Below are 24,710 nucleotides of genomic sequence, written 5' to 3'. Positions count from 1 at the left end.
GGGTGCCAAGATCAAATAGGATCTCAAAAGCATGGGCCAACAATCAACATTCATTCTGCTTCCATCTCCCACAAACCCATAATTCAGCTTGATAAATAAATATAAAGATATTATAATCATTATCAATTTTATCTTCACTACAATATCTTAAAATCATATAATAATTCTACTAATGCGTAAAAGGTTATTTTCAAAAAATTTATATATTCATTGAAGAAGGAAAACAAGGTCCTTTGCTTGATTAATAAGGAAATTTATCGTCAATTTTATAGTGTGCAACTGTGCATGAAGTTGTTTTCAAAACCACATCTGGTTATAAATTTTAATTTACATAATTTCAAGTTTGATCTCTCTGTTTTCTTTTTCTTTTTGGGCATTTTTGGTCCATTTGAATTATTAGGTTTGGGAAGTTATATATTGTTTCGTACTATTTGAGAGGTATTAATCGACTTAAGTAGAAACGAAATATGAAAATTTCGCATTAATTTTTGCAACCATTCAAAAAGAATAAATAAATAAAATAATTTGAAAGCAAAAATATTTTATTTTAGTAAAGAAGCTCAATTCATTTCATTGATAATACTATGCTCAGTGCAAGATGATATATAATCATATGACATGTGACCAACACTAAATTGCAAAGCTCTTACTAAAAGGTGAGCCGACAAAATTAACTTGTCTCCTCATAAAATTTATCTCAAAGTTTAGATAAGTTAATAATTAATAATATTAAAATTCCATAAATATAATTATATTAATTAATTAATCATTTAATTGGAAATGGTGACTAATATGTGCTTGGTGGAGAAGAAGCAAACAAAGGTAGGCTCGCTTGCTGTCTTGTTCTCTGTCGCAAACTGGGATCGCTCACCAGCTAGGTCAGATTGGAGCAAGAATTTTTCATAACATATTTACCCATCTAGGCGTTCCTTGACTCCTAGGACGTTGTTTGGGCCAAGAGCCATAGTTAATTCATTTATTTTACACGCAAAGGTCAACTTAATTAAATCATTTTTAATTTGTTTAAATTAATATATTAGTGTTATTATTTTTAAAAATTAATCTAACATCACCTGTTTTAAATATTAAGTCTGTGGCAATGTGTAGCCATGATGCGTAGCCATGTGTCTCTTGTAAATTGAAAACCAAACAACAAAGCGCGCAACCTTACATTAGCTTCTAGTGGTTTGTTTGAATAATAATTCAAGTGAGCGTCTTGTACCTTGTGGTTTTATAATACTCATTTTTGGTATCCATCTGTCCCGTTTCTATTACAAGTATGACATGGAATATGGCCTCTCTAATATTCTGAGAGCCAAACTAATCATATCGAGATGATGGATAAAGGAACTTAATGTCAAACATACGTACTGTGTTGTGTCTCTAGTGTTCTTAATTCTTATTATTTATGTGAAGAAATGAACCTGATTCCTCTCTATTTCTTCCAAACCACATGTTTTTTTACTCTGAGTTGCTGAAAAGTAGACTGCTAGTTGGTTAAGTAATAAGTACACATGCTAAGAGTTTATATTAGCTCAGCTCATCTAAATCATTAGTAGTGTTGGTGCTGGTGCATACAAAATTTATAGCCCCTGTTGCAATTTTTTTTAATACAAAAGTTAGAGTAGGACTCGTGCCTGGTGGCATCTGTACTTTGTAGGGGTAGATTTGTTGTTTGTTTGCTGCCATGGCCTGTTTGCAGAAAGTTTGTGAAAACTGGGCCTCTTTCACTTTTGTGATTAGTTTCTTAATTTCTTGATCATGAACTATTTCTAATAAACTTTATTTGCAGACCATGCTACGAGAAAAGCAGATCACTGCACTTTCTAGCAGTGCTAGGAGTTTTCTCATTGGTGGTTCGCGTTGTAATGCAGCAGATGGTAGTTCATGCTCTTGCACAGAGGATGAAACTTGTGTGTCTAGATGACAACATATAAAAAAACATGTTTTACCTGCACAGAAGCCATCCTCCTTAGTATCCAAAGCTACGTCTGAAGTGGATGAAACATTGGTTTCAGCAAACTCAGTAAGTGGGCCAGCTTGTTGCAAGGCTGAGGGTGTTGATAAATCTAGCACTATTCAGCAAATCGGGTCTGCTTCTAGTCCGGCAAGTAAACCAGATTCTGTAACATATGCTTGTGATATTGATGGTGTTCAGGAACATGTTGATCACTTGTCTCCTCTCAATGCTGATCACTTGATGGTATTGCAGCTATAAATTTTCTTTCCGATTTAGCTTATTATAAGTTTCCTTTATCAAATGGAATGGACATACTAAGCTACTCCTAAAATTGTATGGTTGATACTGCCAGAACCCCACCCAACATCAGATCTTCAAATGTGAAACAGATTAAGGAGAACTTTACCAGTGTTCATCCCAGACCCTCTGTTTCTACTGATTCGAAGTCTATTAGAAATACTTACACCACCATGGTTGGTATCCTGGGCCGTACTAGAAGGTTTGATGTGATAAGCAAATTGCAAGAACAGATCGTGTCACATACTGTACATTGCTAAAGCTGGATTTATTGATGTTGCCATGTCTATGTACAAAAGAATGCAAGAAGCTGGTCTTTCTACTCACGCTTTTACTTACAGTGTTATAATCAATTGTCTTGGAAAAGCTGGATTTTTTTAAATGTTATCTAAATTATTTTTACTCTTGTATAAAATACTATTTAATGTTTAAAGCGCTTTAAGAACCAAAAGTACTGTATTTTAAAATTAGAGGAATGGAAATAATAAGAAAAATTATATAAGGATCAAATTCAAACATTAGTCTCTTTAAAGACTTAAAACATATTTTGTTCTAAAATTTCACAAATAGTTTAGTTAATATATTTAAATATACTTTTTCTTCTAAATTTTTTTTAACATAGAAAGCGATAGAATAGTAGGAAGATATAAATGTTAATCCCCTTCAGTCAAAAAAATAAATGTTAATCCTCTGTTGCACCACTCGCTCTCTCTAAATTTCTAAATTAAATGGTTTGGAAATTTCTTTCTATATATATATATATATATATATATATATATATATATATATATATTTATATACGTTTGAGAATTGATATGCTACTACAGCCATTGTTTTTTAAAATATCAATTTTTAAATTTCTTTATAATTTATTTTATTTTTACCCTTCTTGAATTATTTATTAAATTTCCTTATTAGTTTTTTTACATATGTTAACATTTTTTTTTGTTTCTCTTATTTTTACACGGTTTATTTTAACCACCGTGCTATTTATATTATTCGTTATTATTATTTGAACATTATACTTCAATATATTTTATCTATTACATTAATCAACAAAAGTATGGCGCTTAAGTGTAGGTTAATTTTTTTTTATCAGTAATATAGTTAAGTGTATGATAATTTAGTTTATGTTGGGAACATTTTAATATATGATATAATTAATAGTAAAATGCATAATATGAAGAAAATATAACAATTGAAACAAAAATAAAATAAAATAGTTGATCTATAGATAAAAATTATAAGAGTTTAAAAATAATTAAAACCTAAAAATATAATTACTCCAAAATATATTTGTGAAAAAATAATTTTTTTTTATTAAAATATCATATAACAAATGTTCATATTTATTATTTTATATTTATTAACTACTTCAACAATTAATTTAATTAAACACTTAAAATTAAAATTTGGTTGGACAACATGTGCTTTGTTGAGTTCTGTGTGTAATATTGGTGCTAAATAAATGCCCAAGTGTATCTTGTACGTGTCCTGAAGTTTTACACATGGGTGTGCTATGCTTAGTTGTTTGAGAATGTCTTACGTGTGATGCTAAATGAAGTTATCATGTCTTCGTGGGGAGGCTATATAATTAGTTTTAATTTTTCTTTGGTGATGTTGTAATTTTATGTGTCCTCTTTGAATGCAATTGACCCCGTGTCATTTTGATATTGCACAATTTTTAATGATTTTTATAGTGCAACCTATCCAATTGAGTGCAATCCTATGTAGTTGCTATAATGAATCAATATTATATAACATAATTATCTTTGAATTCTTATTCGTGCAATTTTCTTCTATGCTACTTGCCTTTGTACTAGTATGTATGCAAGGCTAGCTATTTAATAAACCTTATATCTTAATGTATGCTAGTTCATCTCACCCTGCCAAACTGTTTATGTTACCACAAATCTCACTTTTGTTTCTGGCTTATCCTGTAATCAACACTAGATGGAAGATATGATCAGTTTTAAGAGACTCAGTCTAGGGAGCATTTGGATGTTAAATTCAGACGTAGTTAGTTATTATTAACTAAATATTTCTATGTTATATTCTTAAAAAAATTATCCCCGTAAAATAAATACCTCCATCACGAAGAAAAAACAAAAAAAATATTAATAAGTTTATAATTTCCATTCACAACACTCACAGCTCACTCAAAATCTTATTAAAAGGAGAATTGAGTTGAGTTTCATTGGAATAAACAATTTGTTGGTATTCTAATTCTAATATATGTAATATAGATATTTTTTAATATTAATTAAAGGAAAAAAGTAAAAATAAATCATATTATAAAATTGATTTTTCACTCTTAAACATGCATTCTTTATTATTCTTATAACATGCTACTTTATCATTATTTATTCTTAACTTTTTTAAGAAAATCTCAAAACTATTAATTACATTCAAAATTTTCCTTGATGTTATTTTTTCTCAAAGATAAAAAATCTCTTAAATTAATTATTTTCCACTATGAATCTCTACATTAAAAGCGTCCAAAATGAGAAAAACACACGATTCTCTCTCTCTCTCTCTATATATATATAAGAACTATTCTTAAACTAGGGTATTTGTAGATTTTTTTATTATAATGAGAACGTTTTAAAGAATTTTTCTTGAACTCTTATCTATTTCAGCTTTTCATTTTAATCTTTATTTCTAAATTAGGTTTCAATAATTTGGTTTAAAAATATCAATAGTTAAAAATAATTTTTATTATGAATATAAACTATAATTTATATATATTTAAAATATCTATTTATTGTAATTTTTGTATTTAAAATATTTTTTATTATAAATTTTAATTATTTAAAATAAATATCCATCTCGTATTTTGTTTTTGCTGAATGATATTTATCTTGCTTTTTGCACAAACTAAAATAATATTTAGTGCAGCAAAAAAAAAACTATTTATTCAATAAGATAAGATAACGTTTAGATATCATATCATTTTCAAGAAAATGACTAAATTCATCATACATAATAATATAACAGGTATTATAAAACTGGTGATATATATTTTCGGGTTTATGTACGTTTCTAATTCCTTAAAAAACATTTTTTTATTTCAATTCTTCTATTTTTTCTATTTAATATCTTATTTTATCAAAATGAAAATACATATTTGTTTTTAACCCCGATTGCCAGATGAGTTTGGTTGAAAGATCACGTGATAAATAATCATGATATAACCCGATTATGTCACGTCATTCCTTAATATAACTAATTTACTAACAATTTAAAAAAATATGCATTCATATAAATTAAGGCCAAATAATCTTTTTTATCAGAATTAAAATACTAGGGCTTGAATATTTTTCATTAATCTGTACGTTGTTTTATTTAAATATATCTAAATTTGTTATTCAAATAACACTAAGATAATCACTTGAGTATATTTAAATAAATGAAGATCCATTAAAAGAGTTTAACTCTTGATGAGAATGTGTGAGTACTGAGGAGAGCGGATAAAAAAAATATTAAAAATTAAAATAAACTTTTTTTAAAATAAATAATTATTTTAAGCAAAATAAATAAAATAAAGAACTAAAGTGATTTTTTTTAAAAAATAAATCATCAAAGTGAAAAAAGATAAAAAAAATTAAAAGAATTATTTAGTCTAAATAATTTTATAAGAAAAAGATATTTAGATTTGTTTCTCTAAAAGAAATGAATTATTTAAGTAATTGACATTAACATTAACATAGAATAAAAATAAAAATAGAAATGAAAAGTGTTGTGGGGGTTAATGTGATTGATTAGGCCGCATATTAGCGATAAATTTATCACTAGTATCTCTCGCTCTCCGTTTCCATCAAACCCCACCCCTCTTGTGTGGGTATGTGCTCAGTGCTCTTTCTTCTCTTAACTCTCTTCTTCTTCTTCCCCTAACCCTTTCACCGTCGATCGTTCTCCGTAACCGTTTTCGCCAACCACTTACTCGCTTTGCTCCTACATTTATTAGGTCAGGTCGCTCTTTTTTTCTTCTTTTTTTGCATCGCTTATATGTATGTGTATTTTTTTTTTTTTTCACACAGGCACGTTTGCGGATTCTCGCACGTGTTTTTATGCACGCGAATCGGATTTGCATGAACTCAATCCATGGGGCACAAAAAGCGAAACCCTGCGCCGCGCTCGAAACAATCCCCCCCGGCCGCCGCCAACGGTGGTAGTGCTACCTCGCCGGACGCCGACAGCGCGTTCAATAATGTTTCCGATCACAACCCTAGGAAGATCGAATTGGCCTCGCCCCAATCCGAGGGTTCCGATTACTCCACAGTCAAGCTCGAATGCGAGCGCGCACTCACCACGCTCCGCCGCGGGAACCACACCAAGGCAATGAAGCAGTTGAAGGAGATTTGCGCCAGGGAAGAGGGCTCTCCCCACGCCGCGTTCGTCAACCGAGTCCACAGCCTAATGTGCTTCAAGACGGCCACGGTCATCACCGACCCTAGCTCGAAGCAGCGGCATTTGAGGAACGCGCTCGAGTCGGCGCGCCGCGCGGTGGAGCTCATGCCGAATTCCGTCGAGTACGCGCATTTCCGTGCCACGGTGATGTTGGAGGCCGCGAGTGAAGGGAAGGATTATGAGGAGGTGGTGCATGAGTGTGAGAGGGGGCTTGCCATTGAGAACCCTAGCGATCCTGCTAAGGAGACATTGCAGGATGAGAGCGAGCATAAAGCATTATCTCTTGAGGAACGGATTGGGCACGTGCAGAATGAGTTGAGGCAGCTTATTCAGAAGTCAAATATAGCTTCATTGTCGTCTTGGATGAAGAATTTGAGCAATGGGGAGGAGAGGTTTCGGTTGATTCCGATAAGGAGGACACCGGAGGATCCTATGGAGGTGAGGCTGGTTCAAACTAGGAGGCCTAATGAGATCAAGAAGGTGACCAAGACACCCGAGGAGAGGAGAAAGGAAATTGAAGTTCGAGTGGCTGCTGCTAGGCTGATACAGAAGAATTCAGAGTCGCCACAATTGCCGAATGAGGGAGATAGGGATGACAGGCCGTTGGATTCATCTGTAGGGTCTGGTCAGAGGATTGGCGATAGGAGGAGGCATGTAAATGCGAGGAAGAGTGGCTTTTCAGCTGAGAGGATGAAGTGGGTGCACTCGTATTGGAATTCGGTTAGTATGGATCTGAAGAAGGACTTTCTTAGGGTTAAAATTTATGATCTTAAGTCGCACTATGGGTCTTCAAAGGATACTTTGCCGAACGATATCTTGTCGGAAGCTTTGTTTTATGCTGAGGCCAATAAAACATGGAAATTCTGGCGTTGCTGCAACTGTGAAGAGAAACATTCCAACCCGGATTCTCACAGGCATCATGTTGTGCAGGAACACATGGGGAGTCTTTCACCACAAATGCAGAGACTTCTGCCCCAAAATGTTGATAGTGAATGGATTGAAATGATTCTTAATTGTTCTTGGAATCCTCTGGATGTCCTAGCTGCAGTTAGAATGCTTGATAATAAAGCAAAGTTGAAAAGTTCACCACTTCCTGAGGATTTGTACTTGGATCATCATGCTCTGGACTATAATGATTGTTTTAAAGATGCAAGCAGCTCTTACATTGAGAAGGAAAGTTCAGGGGACAGTCGTCGTAATTGTTCGGTAGAATGCAACAACCATTGTAAAATTGAAAATGATGTGAGAGAAGGTGTTGAAGACCAACTATCTATGGCTAATCCCATTATTGACTGTTGGCCGGTGTCTGATGACCCTGAGCGTGCAAAACTTCTGGGGAAAATTCATGCCATTTTTGAGACTCTTATTAGGCACAAATGTCTTGCTGCTAGTCATCTTAATAAGGTCATACAGTTTACTATGGGTGAGATACAGGGTCTTGCTGCTGGTTCTCAACTTCTAAATCATGGCGTGGACCAAACACCAATGTGCATATGCTTTCTAGGAGCTACACAGCTTAAGACAATTTTCCAATTTCTGCAGGAAATATCTCATGCCTGTGGGTTGGCCAGAAATGCTGATAAAGGTGGTAGTCCCACAAATGATTTGCTCAATATCAGTCAAGGTCCCGAGATTAAAGACAAGATTGTACTTGATGGAGATGCATCATGCCTCCTACTGGATGAGTATTTACTGCAAACACAAGTCACTGCTGGTACAGTTCAGGGGGCTATCTTGGATGATGTGACCACCCCAAGCTCTCCTGATGGAATTTCATGCTATAACGATGCTTTGCTATCCTGGATATTTTCATGTTCACCTATTGGGGATCAGTTGACATCATGGCTGCGGACCAGAGAAGATAAACTAAATAAAGGAAAGGAAATTGTCCAGTTGCTTGAGAAGGAGTTTTATCATCTACAGGGCCTATGTGAGAAGAAGGGTGAGCGAATAGCTTATGAGGAAGCTCTGCAAACAGTGGAGGATCTTTGTCTTGAAGAAGGTAAGAAGAGGGAAACTGTTGGTGAATTTGTCCAGCGAAGCTATGAATCTGTCTTAAGAAAGCGAAGAGAAGAGCTCATTGAGAGTGAGAATGATATGATGTATGTCAGCAATAAGTTTGAGTTGGATGCTATATCAAATGTTTTGCAAGAAGCAGAAGCAAGAAATGTTAATCAATTCGGCTATGATGAAACTTATGCTGGTGTGACTTCTCAGTTATGTGACTTGGAATCTGGTGAAGAAGATGAATGGAGAATGAAAGATTACTTGCATCAAATGGATGGTTGTATTGAAAATGCTATTCAGAAACTGAAAGAGCATTTATCTATAGAGGTCAGTTTGTTGATTTGTTTTATATGTCTACAAAGAAAACAAACAACAAGGATGTCCTTCTGCCTTTATGTTCTAACCTTCTTTTTTTCACTGTGTAGCTTAGCAAAATTGATGCCCGAATAATAAGAAGTGTTACAGAGATGCAGCAACTGGAATTCAAGCTTGGGCCTATTTCTGCTAATGATTATCGAGCAATATTAGTGCCTCTAGTGAAGTTGTACCTAAGGGTTTGTATTCAAACTCCTGAAACACGTTGTTGCTTGACCTTTCACTTAACTGAGTGTTCCTTTTTTTTTTATATGTATATATATATATGTATATATATATATATATAATTTAGGCTCTTTTGGAAGATTTGGCTGAGAAGGATGCGAGAGAGAAGTCTGATGCTGTAAGTGAAGCACTTTTGGCTGAACTTGCTCTTGATTCCAAGAAGGCTGTTAAGGGGGGAAGTGAGAGTGCAAGACATGTCGAGAAAACAAAAGATAAGAAGAAGAATAAAGATCACAGAAAAGCAAGAGATTTTAAGGTGTTCATCATGCTTCTGGAATTTGTTCATATATATGGGTCATTGTCTATGACAGCTGACTAAAGTTTCTTTCTCTTGCAGGTCACAAGTGGTCATGCACACTTCTCACTAGGATCAACAACTCCTGAGTCAGTATATGTTTTATTTTTTTCTTCATGATTTTTATTTTTTATTTTTCTGTCACTCTTCTTAAAAATGTTTTTGATGTGCTTCTGTTACAGTTCCAATCTAGTTGCACCTGAAAGTGACTTCCCAGATAATGAGGTTGTTTCTATGAATGATGATGACTTGGAACAACTTGAAGAGGAATTTAGACGTAAGATTGAGTTAGAAGAGGAGGAGAAAAAGCTTGAAGAAACTTTGGAATTTCAACGAAGGATAGAAAATGAAGCCAAACAGAAGCAACTTGCAGAGCAACAAAAAAAATCATCTGGGTTATACTTGGAAGGAGTGGTAGACAAACTTCAAGATTCTGAAACAAAGGTGGATGCTTATCCACCAGATGCACATGAACATGTTGGAGTACCTGTGCAGGTATGAATCTATTTTTTGAATCTCTTGGGAATCATGATTCCTAAGAATGACTAAATTTGTTTGGTTGGTCTTAAATATTCTCGTATAAGTTCCTGGAAATAAAAGAGTAACATAGTATTTTTACCACAAAATTATTTACCACATAAATGATTTAATAAGAGTAACGTGATATTTTTACAGCAGTAATACTTATTCTTTAACTTGGAAAAGTTAGGTTCCCACCTCCCCCATGGAATATTTTTGTGGGAAACGTAGCAAAAAATATTCTCGGGAAACATTGTTTCTTGGGAATGTTATTTTTAAAAAACAAACCAAACATGAAAAACATACATTCTCAACTTAAGATTTCCATGAAACTAAAAATTTCCTTTGTACCAAACTCCCCCTTAGGGAGACAGAATTTCTGGTCACTAGTCTGAGTTACTGTTGCATGGTTAGTGGAAAGTAAAATACTACTGCAAGTGTACTAATACTTTATAAATAAGAATTAGGTATTAAAGGAAATATACCTCTGAACTTGTACATTTTTGAACCTTTACGATTTTGCAGGACCAACTGGTAAAGGAGAATGGATCCCAAAGTAGTCTGGATGGTGTGCTTACACCCACAGCAAATGGTTCCCTTGATAATTATTCGCATCAGTCAAATAGTAAACAATGTTGGTGGTTTGAGTGTCTCAAATGTGGTGTTTGTTTTTATTTGCTTGAGGTTCTTCAAATTTATTTACTTCATTTTTGCAGCAAGTTTGCCTAATGGAGTTGTTCCAGAGAACGGTCTAGATCGCCGTGCAGGAAAAAAACATAAACGGAAAAATTCTTCCAGACAAGTTGATGGAAAGTTTGAATTTATCTCATCAGCAAAAGACAACATTGAGGATACACATACTGATTATCACCCGAGAGAGCAATTCAAATTTGATAACAATCAAGATGTTAATAATGGTTAGTTTAACTTTGCCTAAATACTCTTTTGATGTAATGCTGGTGCTTAATTATCTAACTAGTTTTATTTATCTGATTTGACTCCCAATTCTTTTCAAAAGTAGCATTAACTCAGAATTAACTACTGGCTGCTAGTTTGTAGTACTGCATAGCTTGGCTTACGAAAGTGTTTATGGGTGCACAAAATTTGAAGAAGCTGTGGGAAAGACTCTTTTGATGTAATGCTGGTGCATAATTATATAATTAGTTTTATTTATCTGATTTGACTCCCAATTCTTTTCAAAAGTAGTATTAACTCAGAATTAACTACTGGCTGCTAGTTTGTGGTACTGCATAGCTTGGCTTACAAAAGTGTTTATGGGTGCATAAAATTTGAAGAAGCTGTGGGAAAGACTTTCTTCCTTCTCATAATAAAAAGTTTCTTGTTAAAATGTACATCTGCAGTATAATATTAAATTAGATGCAAAATAAGATTTCATAGTGTTTGAAAACTCATTAGTGTCACTGTTGCTTTCTTTTCCTGGGAGGATTATATCAGTATGTTAGTTGAAATTGTTTGTTCATGCAGATATCTTATTTCAGTTGGTGAGCCTAGTTTAAGTAATTTATAATGTTTTTAAAAATACTAATAATAAAAGCATCTTTTGAGTATGAAAATTAATTAAGTTGATGTTGCTGGTATGTGCATCAGTGTGGCAAAATAATGGATCAAAGGTGATGGGAGAGTTGCAAGTAGAAGATGCAGAGGAGGAAAGATTCCAAGCTGATCTTAAAATGGCTGTACGCCAAAGCCTGGGTATAATTTTTTCATTCCATGCATACGTAGTTATTTTTATCTTTTACATCTAAGATGTATTTTCTTATACTTAGTAACTTATAACACATCTCTTTTATAACACATCTCTTTCTTGATGCAAAATCTGCCTCACCGTAAATGGCTCAAGAAATGAAATGAGCTTGAATGCTCATTTCTCTGAAAGTCTTCCCTTTTCCTATTCTGATCTTTTGGCATGTTGTTTTCTGTACTAGCCTCCACAGGATTAATTATATACATGTGATTTACAATCTCAAAGATTATATAACTAGGAAGTTATGAAAACATGTCAAATCCTTAATATTTATAGAAGAATAGAAGATATTTCCCCTCAAAAAAATAAACCTTCCTACACATACGTAATTTGTACTTGGCTTACAAGCAAAACTGGACATAGACTATTAGTTGAATCCTGAGAGTAATGCTTATGTTTCCTACTCTAAAAAGTAATTCTGGGTTCATCTTGAAGAATTATGGAACTATGACAATTCTCTAACTTTAAAAGATATTCTTATCAGACACATATCAAGCTCGTGGAAATTCACATTCTGTTTCCAGTTTAAGAATGTCACAGAGAGCTTCTTCACAGGAGGATAGTGTGGATTGCCTGCCTGTGGAGGACTCAACTGATAATGTGAATGGGGCTACATTGCTTGGTACTGGACTGAAGAATGAAGTGGGTGAATATAATTGTTTTCTCAATGTTATTATACAGGTAGGTCTTTTGGAATTTTTCCACTTAATTATAATATTGGCTGTTGCATTATTATTATTATTATTATTATTTTGTATTATTTTCCATAGCCTAAAACAATTTTTTGTCTCTGTACGAGCTCCAGTCATTGTGGCATTTAAGACGCTTCCGGGAGGAATTTCTTGGTAGATCAAGATCAGAGCATGATCATGTGGGTAATCCTTGCGTTGTCTGTGCATTGTATGAAATCTTTACTGCATTGGACACTGCATCAAAGGATTCAAGGAGAGAAGCAGTTGCACCTACATCCCTACGGATAGCTCTAAGCAACCTGTATCCTCACAGTAATTTCTTCCAGGAGGTAACTTCATTGACAGACAGACAAAGAATGGAGATATTTCTTATGTGGACGATTTGATTAATAGACTGACTTTTGACAGGCTCAGATGAATGATGCTTCTGAGGTGCTGGCAGTGATATTTGACTGCCTTCATCAGTCATTTACTCGTGGTTCAAGTGTTTCTGATGCAGAATCAGCTGAAAGCAACTGCACGGGATCTTGGGATTGTGCAAATGGGAGTTGTATAGCACATTCACTTTTTGGAATGAACATTTTTGAACAAATGAACTGCTATCACTGTGGTCTTGAATCCAGACATTTGAAATATACTTCCTTCTTTCACAATATAAATGCCAGTGCCCTCCGGACAATGAAGGTATTCTTTTAAACATTTGACAATTCATATTGCTTCTGATTTTCTGCTGCTGGAAGCATGGGCAAACTATTATGCTTGTTAAGTACCTTAGCTGGATCCCTTCTTCACTTGCTAGGATATGTTTGCTGAAAGTTCCTTCGATAAGCTTTTGAATCTTGTGGAGATGAACCATCAGTTGGCTTGTGATCTAGAAGCTGGTGGCTGTGGCAAGCTCAACCACATCCATCACTTACTTTCAACTCCACCCCATGTTTTTATGACAGGTACCTCATTTGTTGCTTTTGGAATGTTGTTGACTTTTTTATATATGGTTTTGCTACTCTCTCTTACATGCATGTTATTTACAGTCCTAGGTTGGCAAAATACATGTGAGAGTGCCAATGATATAACAGAGACTCTGGCAGCCCTGAGCACCAATATAGATATCAGTGTCCTTTATCCTGGTTTAGATCCTAAATGCATCCATAACTTGGTGTCAGTGGTATGTATTTTATTGTTAATATGTAAGGAATGTTTATATTTAGTTCGACTACTTATTTTATTGTTAATATGTATTTTATTGTTAATATGTAAGGAACTTAGTGATGAATTTGGCTTTATTACAGAAGGTACACACTACTATATAAACATTTTCCCAGTGTTTTTTTTTTTTTTTTAAATATTGCTTTTCTTATTGAGGTCCTGAAAGGACTGCCCTGGACAGTGAAAAGGCTCATTTATATACACGAGCTGTTTATCTTTCCATAAAATGAAGGAAAAAATCTAAATGAAAACTGCAGATAAATAATATACTTTTACAAACCCGGCATTCTTCCATTTTTTATCAGATGGTTGAGCAACATTTTTACTATTGATTATTGAGTGGAAAAAAGTAGTTATATCACATGCCACAATTGTCTGCATCGTATATGTGCTAATGTGTTGTTTAACCTTTAGGTTTGCTACTACGGCCAGCATTATCATTGCTTTGCTTATAGCCATAACCATGAACAGTGGATTATGTATGATGACAAGACTGTCAAGGTGAGTTGAATCTATGAACAGATGGGAATTATTTTTTTGTCGTTCTTGCTGTGTTAAAAAAATTTCTTCAATGACCAGGTAATTGGTGGATGGGCGGATGTTCTTACAATGTGTGAAAGAGGGCATCTACAACCTCAGGTTCTTTTCTTTGAAGCTGTAAACTAGATTTTTGGTGGAACTGATAACATCATTTGCTGGACTGAAGAATGTTGACTTTTGGGTTTCAATTGGTTTCTGGAGTGGCCTTGTTTATGCAGATGCATTGCATAACACAAAAGTGGTTCGGGCAAATAAAATTGCAAGTTGCATTGCATAACACAAAACTAGTTTTGGCTTACATACCTCTGTGTTGGGATGTATAGCATTTTAAAATTTACGATACAATTCAGGATTTTAATAGGAGCAGGTTCTGGCGAGGGATAATGATGACAAATGCATTTAGTGTAACAGGATGACTTAGAAGAGCCGAGAGTGTTTGGTACCGAGCATCACTGAACACAATTGGTTCGTTTTGAGAATATCGGATTCATTCCTTGTATCCTACCAATAAGCAGGTTTTGGTATTTTGCTAGATGAACCACAATTTGTGGAGGTTGACCAGCAATGTACGAGAAGATCTTGGGCTGTTTTATGATGGAAATAATTGCCCATTATTGTCGGGAATATATATATAGCATTTGTACGAGGGGAGTTTATTCACCAGTTGTCGAAGAAATTTCCTTCCCACCCCCTTCCCCCAAAACAAAAAAGGGATCTGTATAGTTCTTATACAATTAGATTTGTCAAAATGTCAGCTTCTTGTCACTTCGGCTGTAAAAGGAGGGTCGTTTACTGATCTACTGGACTACTATTCTCCCTTCCAAGAAACCTGTGTTGGAACGTGCTTCATGACAGATTTTGTGCAACTGTAAATTGAGGGCTTCCATCCTTTGGATCCACAACACTACTCTATTCTTGTTTTCTTCCATTTGGGTGTGTGGTGTTGGATGGGGATCCGTAAGTTGAGTATGATTGAAGGTAATGAACTAATGATATCAATTGTTATAGTTGGAGAGGTTAACTGTAGCTTTGAGTGTGGAAAAAGCTGAAAGGTTTTGGCACAATTTTGCCATATTCTAGCGTCAAGTGAGATGGATTATTATACTTCATTATTCTATATACATTAGTGCAAAATATTGTGCAATTTAACATCTAAATTTGCACTCGGGTTCCCCTAATTGTGTTAATGTTAATATTTTTTAGGTTAAATACATTTTTATCCATGCAATTTAGTGTTTTTTTTTGTTCCTGTAATTTTTTTTTCGTTTTAGTTTTTAAAAATATGATTGTTTTGTTTTTCATCCTTAAAATATTTTAAATAATATTTTTTGTGTTTAAATTACTTTTTTATTATTTAAAGCACTATCTAAAGCACTTTAAGGATGAAAAATAAAATAAAAATATTTTACAAGAACTAAAAAAATATATATTCATAGAGAAAAATGAAAAAAATGTTAAATTGTAAAGAAAAAAAATGTATTTAAGTCTTTTTAATACTTAGAGCAAATATATTACGATAAATAATGTTGTGTAAAGACATTTTTTTTTAGAGATAATTGGTGTCTGACTCATGTAACATAAGTCAAATGGTTAGTTTAGGTGTTTTTGTTAAGAAATGTTTCAAGAATTTCTCATGAATAGAATGATAAGAATTGTAACATAAGTCAAATGGTTAATTTAGGTGTTTGACTCTTTGTTTCTATTTATGACTCTTGAATCTTGACTTTTCATCCAGAAGTTGAGATGTGAAGAGTCGCATTTACTTATACTTGCAATTTTTTTATGAAGAGACATAATTTCATGAAAGAATGTGACCCTCCATTAATTTAAAAAATCTCTCACGAGATTATGAAAAAGATTAAATGATCACTTAAATTATTCATTGTGAATATACATCGTGCAATTTCATATTGTAAACGTTATTTTATTTGATCAAGAGCTTAAAGTAATGAAGATAACTTAAAGTAATGAAGACAACTTATTTATATTGTGATTATATACATCGTGCAATTTCATATTATATTCTTATAAGTTTTTTTCTAATTTATTTCAATATACTTTTAAGATAAAACTTATAAATAAGTTTTTTCTTATAAAAAAATCAATATTAATTATTAATTTGTTAGTGAAAATGACTTGAATTTATATTTTTTTTTTCAATCATCAAGTTAATTTTATATCTCTTTATCAATAAGTTCTTATTTTATAAGAATTTCTTAAACAAGTAGATCAACTATCTTTTTTATGAATGCAGTACTTAAACTATTTATTGAAATGCATCCTAATTTAATAAATAACTATAATGTAAAATTATTTAAATAAGTTAAAATGGAAGAAGTGCCAGGGAGATATCTAGTTCAAATCTTTTCCATAAATAAAAAAATTAACAATTTAATAATTAACATTGGTCTTTTAAAAAAAAAGTTAAAATGTTTTTGTAAAAAAATTGCAGTAAAAAATGATTGCATAGATTTAACTATCTCTTTAATTTTTAGCTCAAATATTTAATTAGATTTTTTTTGAAAGAAAATATTTAATCAGATAAATACATATAAATTTTTATCCAGAACCTACTAAGTTGAAAATAGAATGATATCAGGTGCGCCTTCTAGCATGCACAAGCTAGATAGATCCTGTACCGTGTGAAAGTATTCAGAACCGTAGGATATTGCAGTTACAATATGGATGATTGATATTCTCTGTAGGATCACGTGTATTCTATGATAATAACCACATGGAATCACGTTTGTACGGATATACATATATTAGGAAATTTGTTAGTAAATCCAGGTGTATTTTTAGCAATATCAAATTGAACTCAATAACAGAAACAATGGGAGCTTAAGCACATCACGCTTCGCATTCTGCATTCAACCTAATCATACAATTCAAATGCACAACAACATCTGTGAATACATTTTGCAAACATAAAATTAAGTCAAAACATAACTTTTCATCTCAAAACGAACGCTAACCAAATGCAACCTAGACATCTAAAGAATCAGGAAAATGAAACATTTACTCAAATGTCACCGACACAAGACAACGCCGACAAGAATGGAAGTGCATGTTAGAATCCCGTAAATTCAAAAGAAAGAAAAAAAAAACTGATGGATAAAGACTTTTATTATCAACGGTTTCTCTAAACACATGATTCCATACAATCATTACCACAGAATATCAGTCATCTTACGATCCAGAACTTCTTTGCACGGTGCAGGACCTTCTCTACATTTTTCTAGAAAGGAAAAAAGAAAAAAAAAATGAAAAGGAAGAGAGAAAAGGTTAGAAAATGCAAAACATAATCAGTTTCTGACATGAGAGTCAGATCAATTGTCACATGCAAATAAGGAGTAATGATGTCTAAAGAAAAATGGAGAACAAAAGAACTTATTGTAATTATTATATATATAGATGTGTATATGTATAAATAGTCTAAAACATGGTTAAATTCATTAAATCAGTTATGATTTTTTTTACAGACAGTTATGATTTTCTTATGCACATCGTTTTAACTTATTCAATAACAATATGTAACGACGGTAGGTTTTTCGGTCTCAAGTTATCTTTAGACATCATTACCCCTTAACTGCATGTGATAATTTATCTGACTCTTCTTATGTCACAGCTGTTCCTGTTTTCACATTTTCTATCAAACCTTCAATTTTCAGCTCAAATATTTTTATGAATAACATATATATATATATATATATATATATATATATTGATTGGTATATCTTAACTGGTCATCACATGAACATTACTCTTGTTCAGTTTGTACCTTTTTAAAGAAGAAAAATTATCATTGAAGTTTAAAAAAGAATATGTTTATATATAGACTTGCAATCAATTTGAACTTCGTAACAAAATTTAAATTATCATAAAATTTACTGGGATTGCATTTGTTAACTAAAGACAAAATATAAAGGATAAAAATATACATAAATAATAATGATTTTATCTAAAAAATATTCAAAAATCAAAATTTAAATATGGAAATTTTTTGTAGCTTTGACAATTTGTATTTTATTGGTTACAAAAATTAGTTTTTTTTAGGAGCCCAGAAAGAGAATTTCTGCTTGAGATGGGAAAGGCGAAAGTTGGGCCCAAACAACAGGGGAAAGGTTAGTGGGCCGGGCTTTGGTTTCTCTACCATCGGAACACAAAAGCATCTTCGTACTATTTCTTATTACACCTTTTATCATCTGTAACTCTATCCCGTGTTTGTTTATTACCAATTTGAAAATCGTGACAGAACAAAAAGAACGAAGAAAAGGGGAAAGGGTTTCGATTTCGGAAGAGGAACAATAAGGAGAGCTTCTGAAAGAGAGGGTTCAGTGTTCCTAAAATGAAGACGACGAAGGGCGGCAAGGTCATGAACCCTACCGATGCTTACCGAAAGGAGCTTCGGAAGAAAGAATTGAAAAGGGTACTCTTCACTTCCTTAACCTACGCCGCTCCATTTTCTCTTTCTCTTTTAATTTGATTTTGTTTCTTTGCCAATTGATTTTAAGTGCAAGTAGATATGCTACAAATTTAAAATAAATAATGAAATAGTGTTGCTAATAGGGTTTTTAACTCAAGGAGCTGTTTCAATGAAATGGACATTTTTTTTTTTTGCAGTGATTTCTGTTTTCCTTAAAGTATATGTTTTGTTGTGTATTGCTTGTGTTTTGGGATAATTCAACTGATGGTCTGATTCTGTACACTTCCACTTTTTTTTTTTTTGGTGAACAGAATAAGAAGGAAAGAAAGAAGGTGAGGGAGGTGGGGATTTTGAAGAAAGATCCTGATCAATTGAAGAAGCAGATTGACAACTTGGAAATGATGAGTAAGTCGTGCTTTACTTTGTACTGGAAGGCAGTGAAGTCCGATATCATCTATTTCGCTTATCATTATTATTATTATGGCAAAATGTTTATTGAGTGATGAACTGTTTATAGACTATTTGATCGAGCATCTGGTAGTTGTTGTGGTTTGAATGAATATCTTATTCTGTGTAATTGTGAGAATCAATTTGCAGAGAGCAGTATCAAATTTTGAAATTTTTGTTAGTCATAAATATATTGTGATGATGAAAGAGAACCAGTTGATTTGTACAAATTTTTTCATCAGCATACTAGTAAAAAAATCAATTTAAAGTTGGTGAACTCTCAAATGAACATGGAAAATCAAACCATGGCATTACAGTGTTTAGGGAAGTTCCCTTTGAATTCTGTCCAGTTATTTTTTGTCCTTGAAGGATACCTTTTTGTCTCCATGGAACATGGACAAAGGACTATGTCTCCATGTGGATTGGATAAATAAGAAATTATGTCATATGCAATTATTTATATAGATGCTGTGGTATGAAATATAAACATTTATATATTTGCTTCTACCAGATAGTTGCAATGGGAAATAATGTTACTACATATACATGGACTCATGTGGTGTGCTACTTACTGCTTTATATGGTTTTTTGGTGTTGTGCCCAGACACATGGAGTTTTTATCTGCAGTATAGCTTCTTTTTGTTTTCTTTTCCTTGGGGGGGGGGGGGGGGGGATGTTCTAGGTTGTCTTGTTTATTCTTTTTTTTTTGTTCATACTCTCTAATTTCCACTTTTGTTTATAAACTGTCTGGCTGGATATATTGATCTATTACTTGACTATAGTTGTTTTCTGGGATGTAATTTTATAATGGTAAATTAAGTATGATGTCTTTTTGGGATGCTTTTACTTATTCAAATTCGCTGTGCATTGTTGATTGTGGCAGAGGCTGATGGTGCTTTGGATAAAGCAAGAAAGCACAAGAAGAGACAGCTACAAGATACACTTAATCTTGTCATAAAGAAGAGGAGGGTAAGAATATATTATGTGTTCTTTGTGTTGGACCACTTTTCTCTATTATTTGATATTTCTTTGTAGATTGTCCTTTACTTGTGTGCTGTGCACAATTATGTGCTATCTTGAATGTAAATAAAGAAGATAAAATGGTGAGGACTGATCTCTGGGTTTTTAAAGCCAATATGCAAGCTATTTCTCTTAATGATCCTGTGACATATTATAATACCCTGACTACTTTGGAGAAAATTTCCTATCAAACTTCTTTCTCATACGTGAAGTAAAGGAAAACTTGGTGAATTTTAGATAGTGATTTTTCATGTTACAGTGTATGGTAGAAACAGGATACTTTTGAGGGATGAAAAATACTCATTAATCCATTATATCATAATCCAGAACAGCACTGACAAATGTGTTATGATGCAAAAATGTGCTATAACATAGGGTAATTGCGATTTTCTGACCACTAAGGACCAGGCTTACGGCAAACACCTTGGTTATGTACCATTTTTGTCCACAGGCATGTGTTGTTAAAGTACCTTAAGGTCCCCTCGGTTTATCTCATTCTGCAAGTGGTAGTTCGTTATGGAGTATCATAGAAATGTATACTGTCAATGAATGTAAATAATCATTACATCGTAATCCAGATCAGCATTGACCAATGTGTCAGTTATAATGCTAAATATCTCTTGGTTCTTTATAGTCTTTAGTCTCTTTTTCTTTGTCATGATTAAAAACCATGTATTATCGTGAATAGTGTGATTGCTAATTTTGTGCCTCTGAAAACCAGTTGTAACAAGCACATTGGTTGATGTATCATTCTTATCATGGGCAAGTCCCATTAAGAGTAGCTGAAGGGCCCCCTCTTGGGTTTATCACACTCTGTAAGTGGTAGTTTTAGTCGATATTTTCTTAAACCCATATAAAAGGTTGTGCGATCCTGCTTACACCTGTAATGGGTCATTGTTAAACTAGACTTTTGAGACGTGTGCTTTTTTACTACAATTTCTTGAGTGGTACAAACAGAACTTAATGTAAATGGAACATTCATGAAGTGAGCTTGATATTGTATTCGTAGCAGAAGCTGTCTGGTTATATGTATATACTATATAGTTAGTAGAGGACTGAAAATTCAGTGTTCAGAATTTGAACACAACATCTGCTTTATTTAGTTAAATGATTTCTACCAATTGTTAATTATTGATGATCTAGATCTAATCACTCTTGTATAGGAATATGAAGACAAAATGCGGGAGAAGGGTGAGACCCCAGTTATGTTCAGGTGAAGAATTCTCATGTCATTTAAAAATATGGATTTATTCCCAATTTGTGTTTGTGTAGTTCACACATTCTAGGGTGTCTTTTTGGCAGTCATTTGGGGCTTCCTCGAAGGAGAACAACTGCAGAAGAAGAAGAAAGGGTTAGCACCCAAAGCCTGAGGTAGGCTTTAGGTTGTTTGTGTGTGTGCGTGCGCTTATGTTTTGTTTTTTCTTCCGAACTAAACTGGTGTAGCTGTCAGTAATGGTTGAGTTAATGATTTTTACTACAGGACTCTGTTTATTACCATCCTACATTAAACCCTACAGGGGCTCCACCACCAGGGAAACCTCCTATGTTTAAATCATCTATAGGTATGCTGAGCTTCTTGTTCATATTTTGTGTTGTAAAATCATGAATCTATAAACGATGTTGGCTTGACATCTCCCTTATTTAGTCAAGTTTTGTGCTGGAATGCAGGACCCAGAATTCCTTTGTCTGGTGCTTCATCAAGTGCTGGTGCATCATCCTCAGGAACAGAGTTGGAGGATGATGTATTAACTGTACCTCCACCTCCCCCGCCGCCACCACTGCCTGATGGTAGCAGTGCGAGTTCAGCAGATGATGCTGTTTTACCTGAATCTTTGCCATTGCCTCCTCCCCCTCCCATGCCTCCAAAGCCTGCTACTACTGTGCCTACATCATTACCACCACCTCCTTTGCCTCCTCCACCTCCTGGTCCCCCACCTAAAGAACAAGTTGCAAATCGTACTCTTCCCCCTCCACCTCCGCCCCTACAACAGTCTCAACCTCCTCCACCTGGTACCAATGGAGGTGAACGGAGAAATCAGTCTGCATTGACAGATGATTCACCTTCCAAGGAGCCTGGCCAGGTATGCTCTTGTCTAACTAAATGACGTATATTTTCTCTTTAAAGGCATGATCTGATGGTAAAGGTATTAAAGGACATGAAATTAGTGATGATATTGAAAGCATTCATTGGTGGTGTTTTAGATATCTGAAATGATTTAGTACCTGGATACGGCTGTATTTCAAAATCTAGGATGTGGGTATGGCAGGGAATATTGATTGAATAAATACTAAAAGTATGTTTGCAAAAAAATAACATATATATTTTCATTTTAAAAGCACCAAAGACAGAGATGTTAAAGGTTTTATAGGGTTGTGTAAATCTTTTAATCTATTTCATCATGCTTTGACTTTCTTCAGAACCTATTTTGAGTTTTGAAACATTGTAAAGCATTTTTTGGATTTTGGACACATTAGAGACATTTTGAAATGGTCAAGACTCAAGTTGAAAGAGGACAGGAAATTTGTTGTTTTTTCTTGTATGTGTTTTGGTCTTTGATTCAGGTATACCTCTGGTTTTTTGGTAGCTTTTTGCATATTCATGCTTAATAGATAGGAAGGTAATATACATTTATCATGGTTGCCAAATGGGAATGCATTACATTTGATTATAAGTTTAAAACCCAGGACCTGGTATGATTCTCCTAAACAAAAGCTTCTTACACAGTAACATAATTTGTAAAATGCAGGTGCAGCTTCCTCCACCTCCTCCACATAGTCAGGTGCCACCCATGGCTGGTGTCATTCAGTCTGATGGTGCTGTGCTTTCTACTGAGAATAAGAATTCACTTTCAAGCCAGGAGATCCCAAAAATGGTTGCCGGGCATCCTCCTCCAAGACAACAACCCCCTGTTCCAGGACCCATGTTAATCCCAAGTTTACAGCCTGATGTATTGTTACCCCCTGGAATATCTCGTTTCCCTCCACCCCCACCACCACCTGATATGAAACCTCCTTTGCCGGTTGCAGGACTACCTGCTCAGGCACCACCACCTCCTGGAATGATGGTCCCCCTAATGCCAAGGCCACCATATGGTCCTCCACCTGGTCCTCCTCCAATGATGAGACCTCCACTTCCGCCTGGTCCTCCTCCAAACTTCCAGGAAGAGGATCATATGGCAACTAGGCCACCTCCTCCTCCTCCGAAACCATCATATGTTAAATCTGCTGCTTCTACTGTTGTTAAAAGGCCATTAGCTCAACACACTCCAGAACTCACAGCTATGGTAAGTTGAGGATTTTTCTTGTGTTTTTTATATTGTCTCTTGATTTTATTTTATTTTCTTTATTTAGGTGATCTATACTATTTGTTTGTTTGTTTTTAGCTTAATTTTATAACTATCGAGTTTTTCAAGTAAAAAATTCTTTCAATAGTGTTTTGATTATAAGCTTTCCTGAACTCTAAAGAAGCTCATGTTATCATACTGTAATTTAGCTGATGGGAATTGCTTGTTGCTACTTTATGTTTTGATTATTTAAACCAAAAAGGTAACAACTAAATGATTTATTGTGTGCATTTACTTGTAAGGAACAATTTTCTTAACGGAAGAAGTGCTATCTATGAGTTTGAATCATGAGGAAAGATAGCTGTTAAATAAATTAATTTAACATATATCCTGAGCTGTTTATGATTGAGAACTCAAAACTTGTTATTATTTCAATCTCTTTGTATATATTCTCTAATGGAGTCTATATCTGGTTTATGACTAGGTTCCTGCATCTGTGCGAGTGAGAAGAGAAGCGGCGGTGTCTAAAACAAAGCCAAAACCGGCAGTGCCAGGACCTACCTCCAGGACAGTCTCTGGTACATCAGGACCAACTATTGTAAAATCAGAGTCGGTGAGCTCGTCATCAGCTCCAAAAGCACAGAGCATTGATGACTCATATACGGCTTTCTTAGAAGACATGAAAGCCCTTGGTGCACTTGATGGTTGAGATCACTGTGAGTGGGGGTGCCGGATGATGGTGACTGGTGAGGGTGTGCACAATGAAATTTGCTTAGTTCAAATATCCTCTCTCGTGACCTCACTCAATTTTTTATTCTTGATAATCAAGTCTAGTCAAGACCATGTATACTCTCTTTTGTGACTCCTCATTCATCTCCTTTATCACTCTAGTTTAAAGTAGTGAACTTTTAGTTAATAATAATATACATTATTAACCAATGGTGTGTTGATACTTCAATAAAAAAAAGTTACATTCTATACCTACGTTTAAAAAATAAAATAAAATTGAGAAAAATGAAGTGGAGATTGATATTGCAACACTTTTTTTAAAGAAAGGCAAACTAGTTTAAGTGTTTTTTTAAAAAGTATATCTAATTTATTGTATAAGAGTGGATTAAACAAATAAAATTAATTATTTTTTGGTAAATAAAATTAATAAAATTTTATTGTTTTTAAAATTTATTATAATGGTTATGGATTCTTTATGTTGAATTTTAACATGTGAAAATTGTCTATTTATCA

General features: G+C 33.8%; 1 protein-coding gene, 1 long non-coding RNA gene and 1 pseudogene across 6 annotated transcripts; all 3 read left to right on the top strand.

The window, feature by feature from the left end:
* The first annotated feature begins 1,213 nt into the window (after positions 1–1,213).
* LOC121173823 (uncharacterized) lies at positions 1,214–2,667 on the top strand. The gene is made up of 2 exons (XR_005889311.1): positions 1,214–1,367; positions 1,793–2,667. It is a non-coding gene; the product is annotated as an uncharacterized lncRNA (long non-coding RNA).
* Positions 2,668–5,986: 3,319 nt separating this feature from the next.
* On the top strand, positions 5,987–15,442 carry LOC100800030 (uncharacterized). Of its 4 annotated transcripts, none has more exons than XM_006600603.4 (16): positions 5,987–6,098; positions 6,298–9,001; positions 9,100–9,228; positions 9,342–9,530; positions 9,612–9,658; positions 9,752–10,064; positions 10,614–10,722; positions 10,805–11,005; positions 11,697–11,801; positions 12,338–12,534; positions 12,659–12,874; positions 12,954–13,229; positions 13,345–13,492; positions 13,577–13,710; positions 14,166–14,252; positions 14,331–15,442. In XM_006600603.4, exons 2-16 carry the CDS (start codon positions 6,362–6,364, stop codon positions 14,415–14,417), a joined length of 4,878 nt encoding a protein of 1,625 aa, XP_006600666.1. In that variant the 5' UTR covers positions 5,987–6,098; positions 6,298–6,361; the 3' UTR covers positions 14,418–15,442. The 4 variants fall into 4 exon arrangements, with proteins under 4 accessions (XP_006600666.1, XP_006600665.1, XP_006600664.1 ...); XM_006600601.4 differs by having other exon boundaries at positions 6,066–6,224; XM_006600602.4 differs by having other exon boundaries at positions 6,022–9,001.
* Positions 15,443–18,495: 3,053 nt separating this feature from the next.
* LOC100801800 (protein EARLY FLOWERING 5-like) lies at positions 18,496–24,407 on the top strand (annotated as a pseudogene). Its single transcript, XR_419050.3, has 9 exons — positions 18,496–18,720; positions 19,029–19,122; positions 20,048–20,133; positions 21,348–21,397; positions 21,487–21,555; positions 21,665–21,746; positions 21,853–22,265; positions 22,932–23,468; positions 23,953–24,407. The product of XR_419050.3 is annotated as a protein EARLY FLOWERING 5-like (transcript).
* The last annotated feature ends 303 nt before the right edge of the window (positions 24,408–24,710 follow it).

Source organism: Glycine max, chromosome 17, assembly GCF_000004515.6.
Source record: "Glycine max cultivar Williams 82 chromosome 17, Glycine_max_v4.0, whole genome shotgun sequence".
Lineage (NCBI taxonomy): Eukaryota > Viridiplantae > Streptophyta > Magnoliopsida > Fabales > Fabaceae > Glycine > Glycine max.
The sequence above is the reverse complement of the archived record's forward strand: the minus strand, read 5'-3'. Positions and strand labels throughout refer to the sequence as shown.

Coding starts and splice junctions, on each gene's coding strand:
- LOC100800030 (XM_006600603.4), top strand. CDS start 6,362: ATGGGGCACAAAAAGCGAAACCCTGCGCCGCGCTCGAAACAATCCCCC. Junction 10,723..10,804: donor TCAGTCAAATAGTAAACAAT/GTTGGTGGTTTG, acceptor TCATTTTTGCAG/CAAGTTTGCCTAATGGAGTT. Junction 13,230..13,344: donor GTGCCCTCCGGACAATGAAG/GTATTCTTTTAA, acceptor TTCACTTGCTAG/GATATGTTTGCTGAAAGTTC.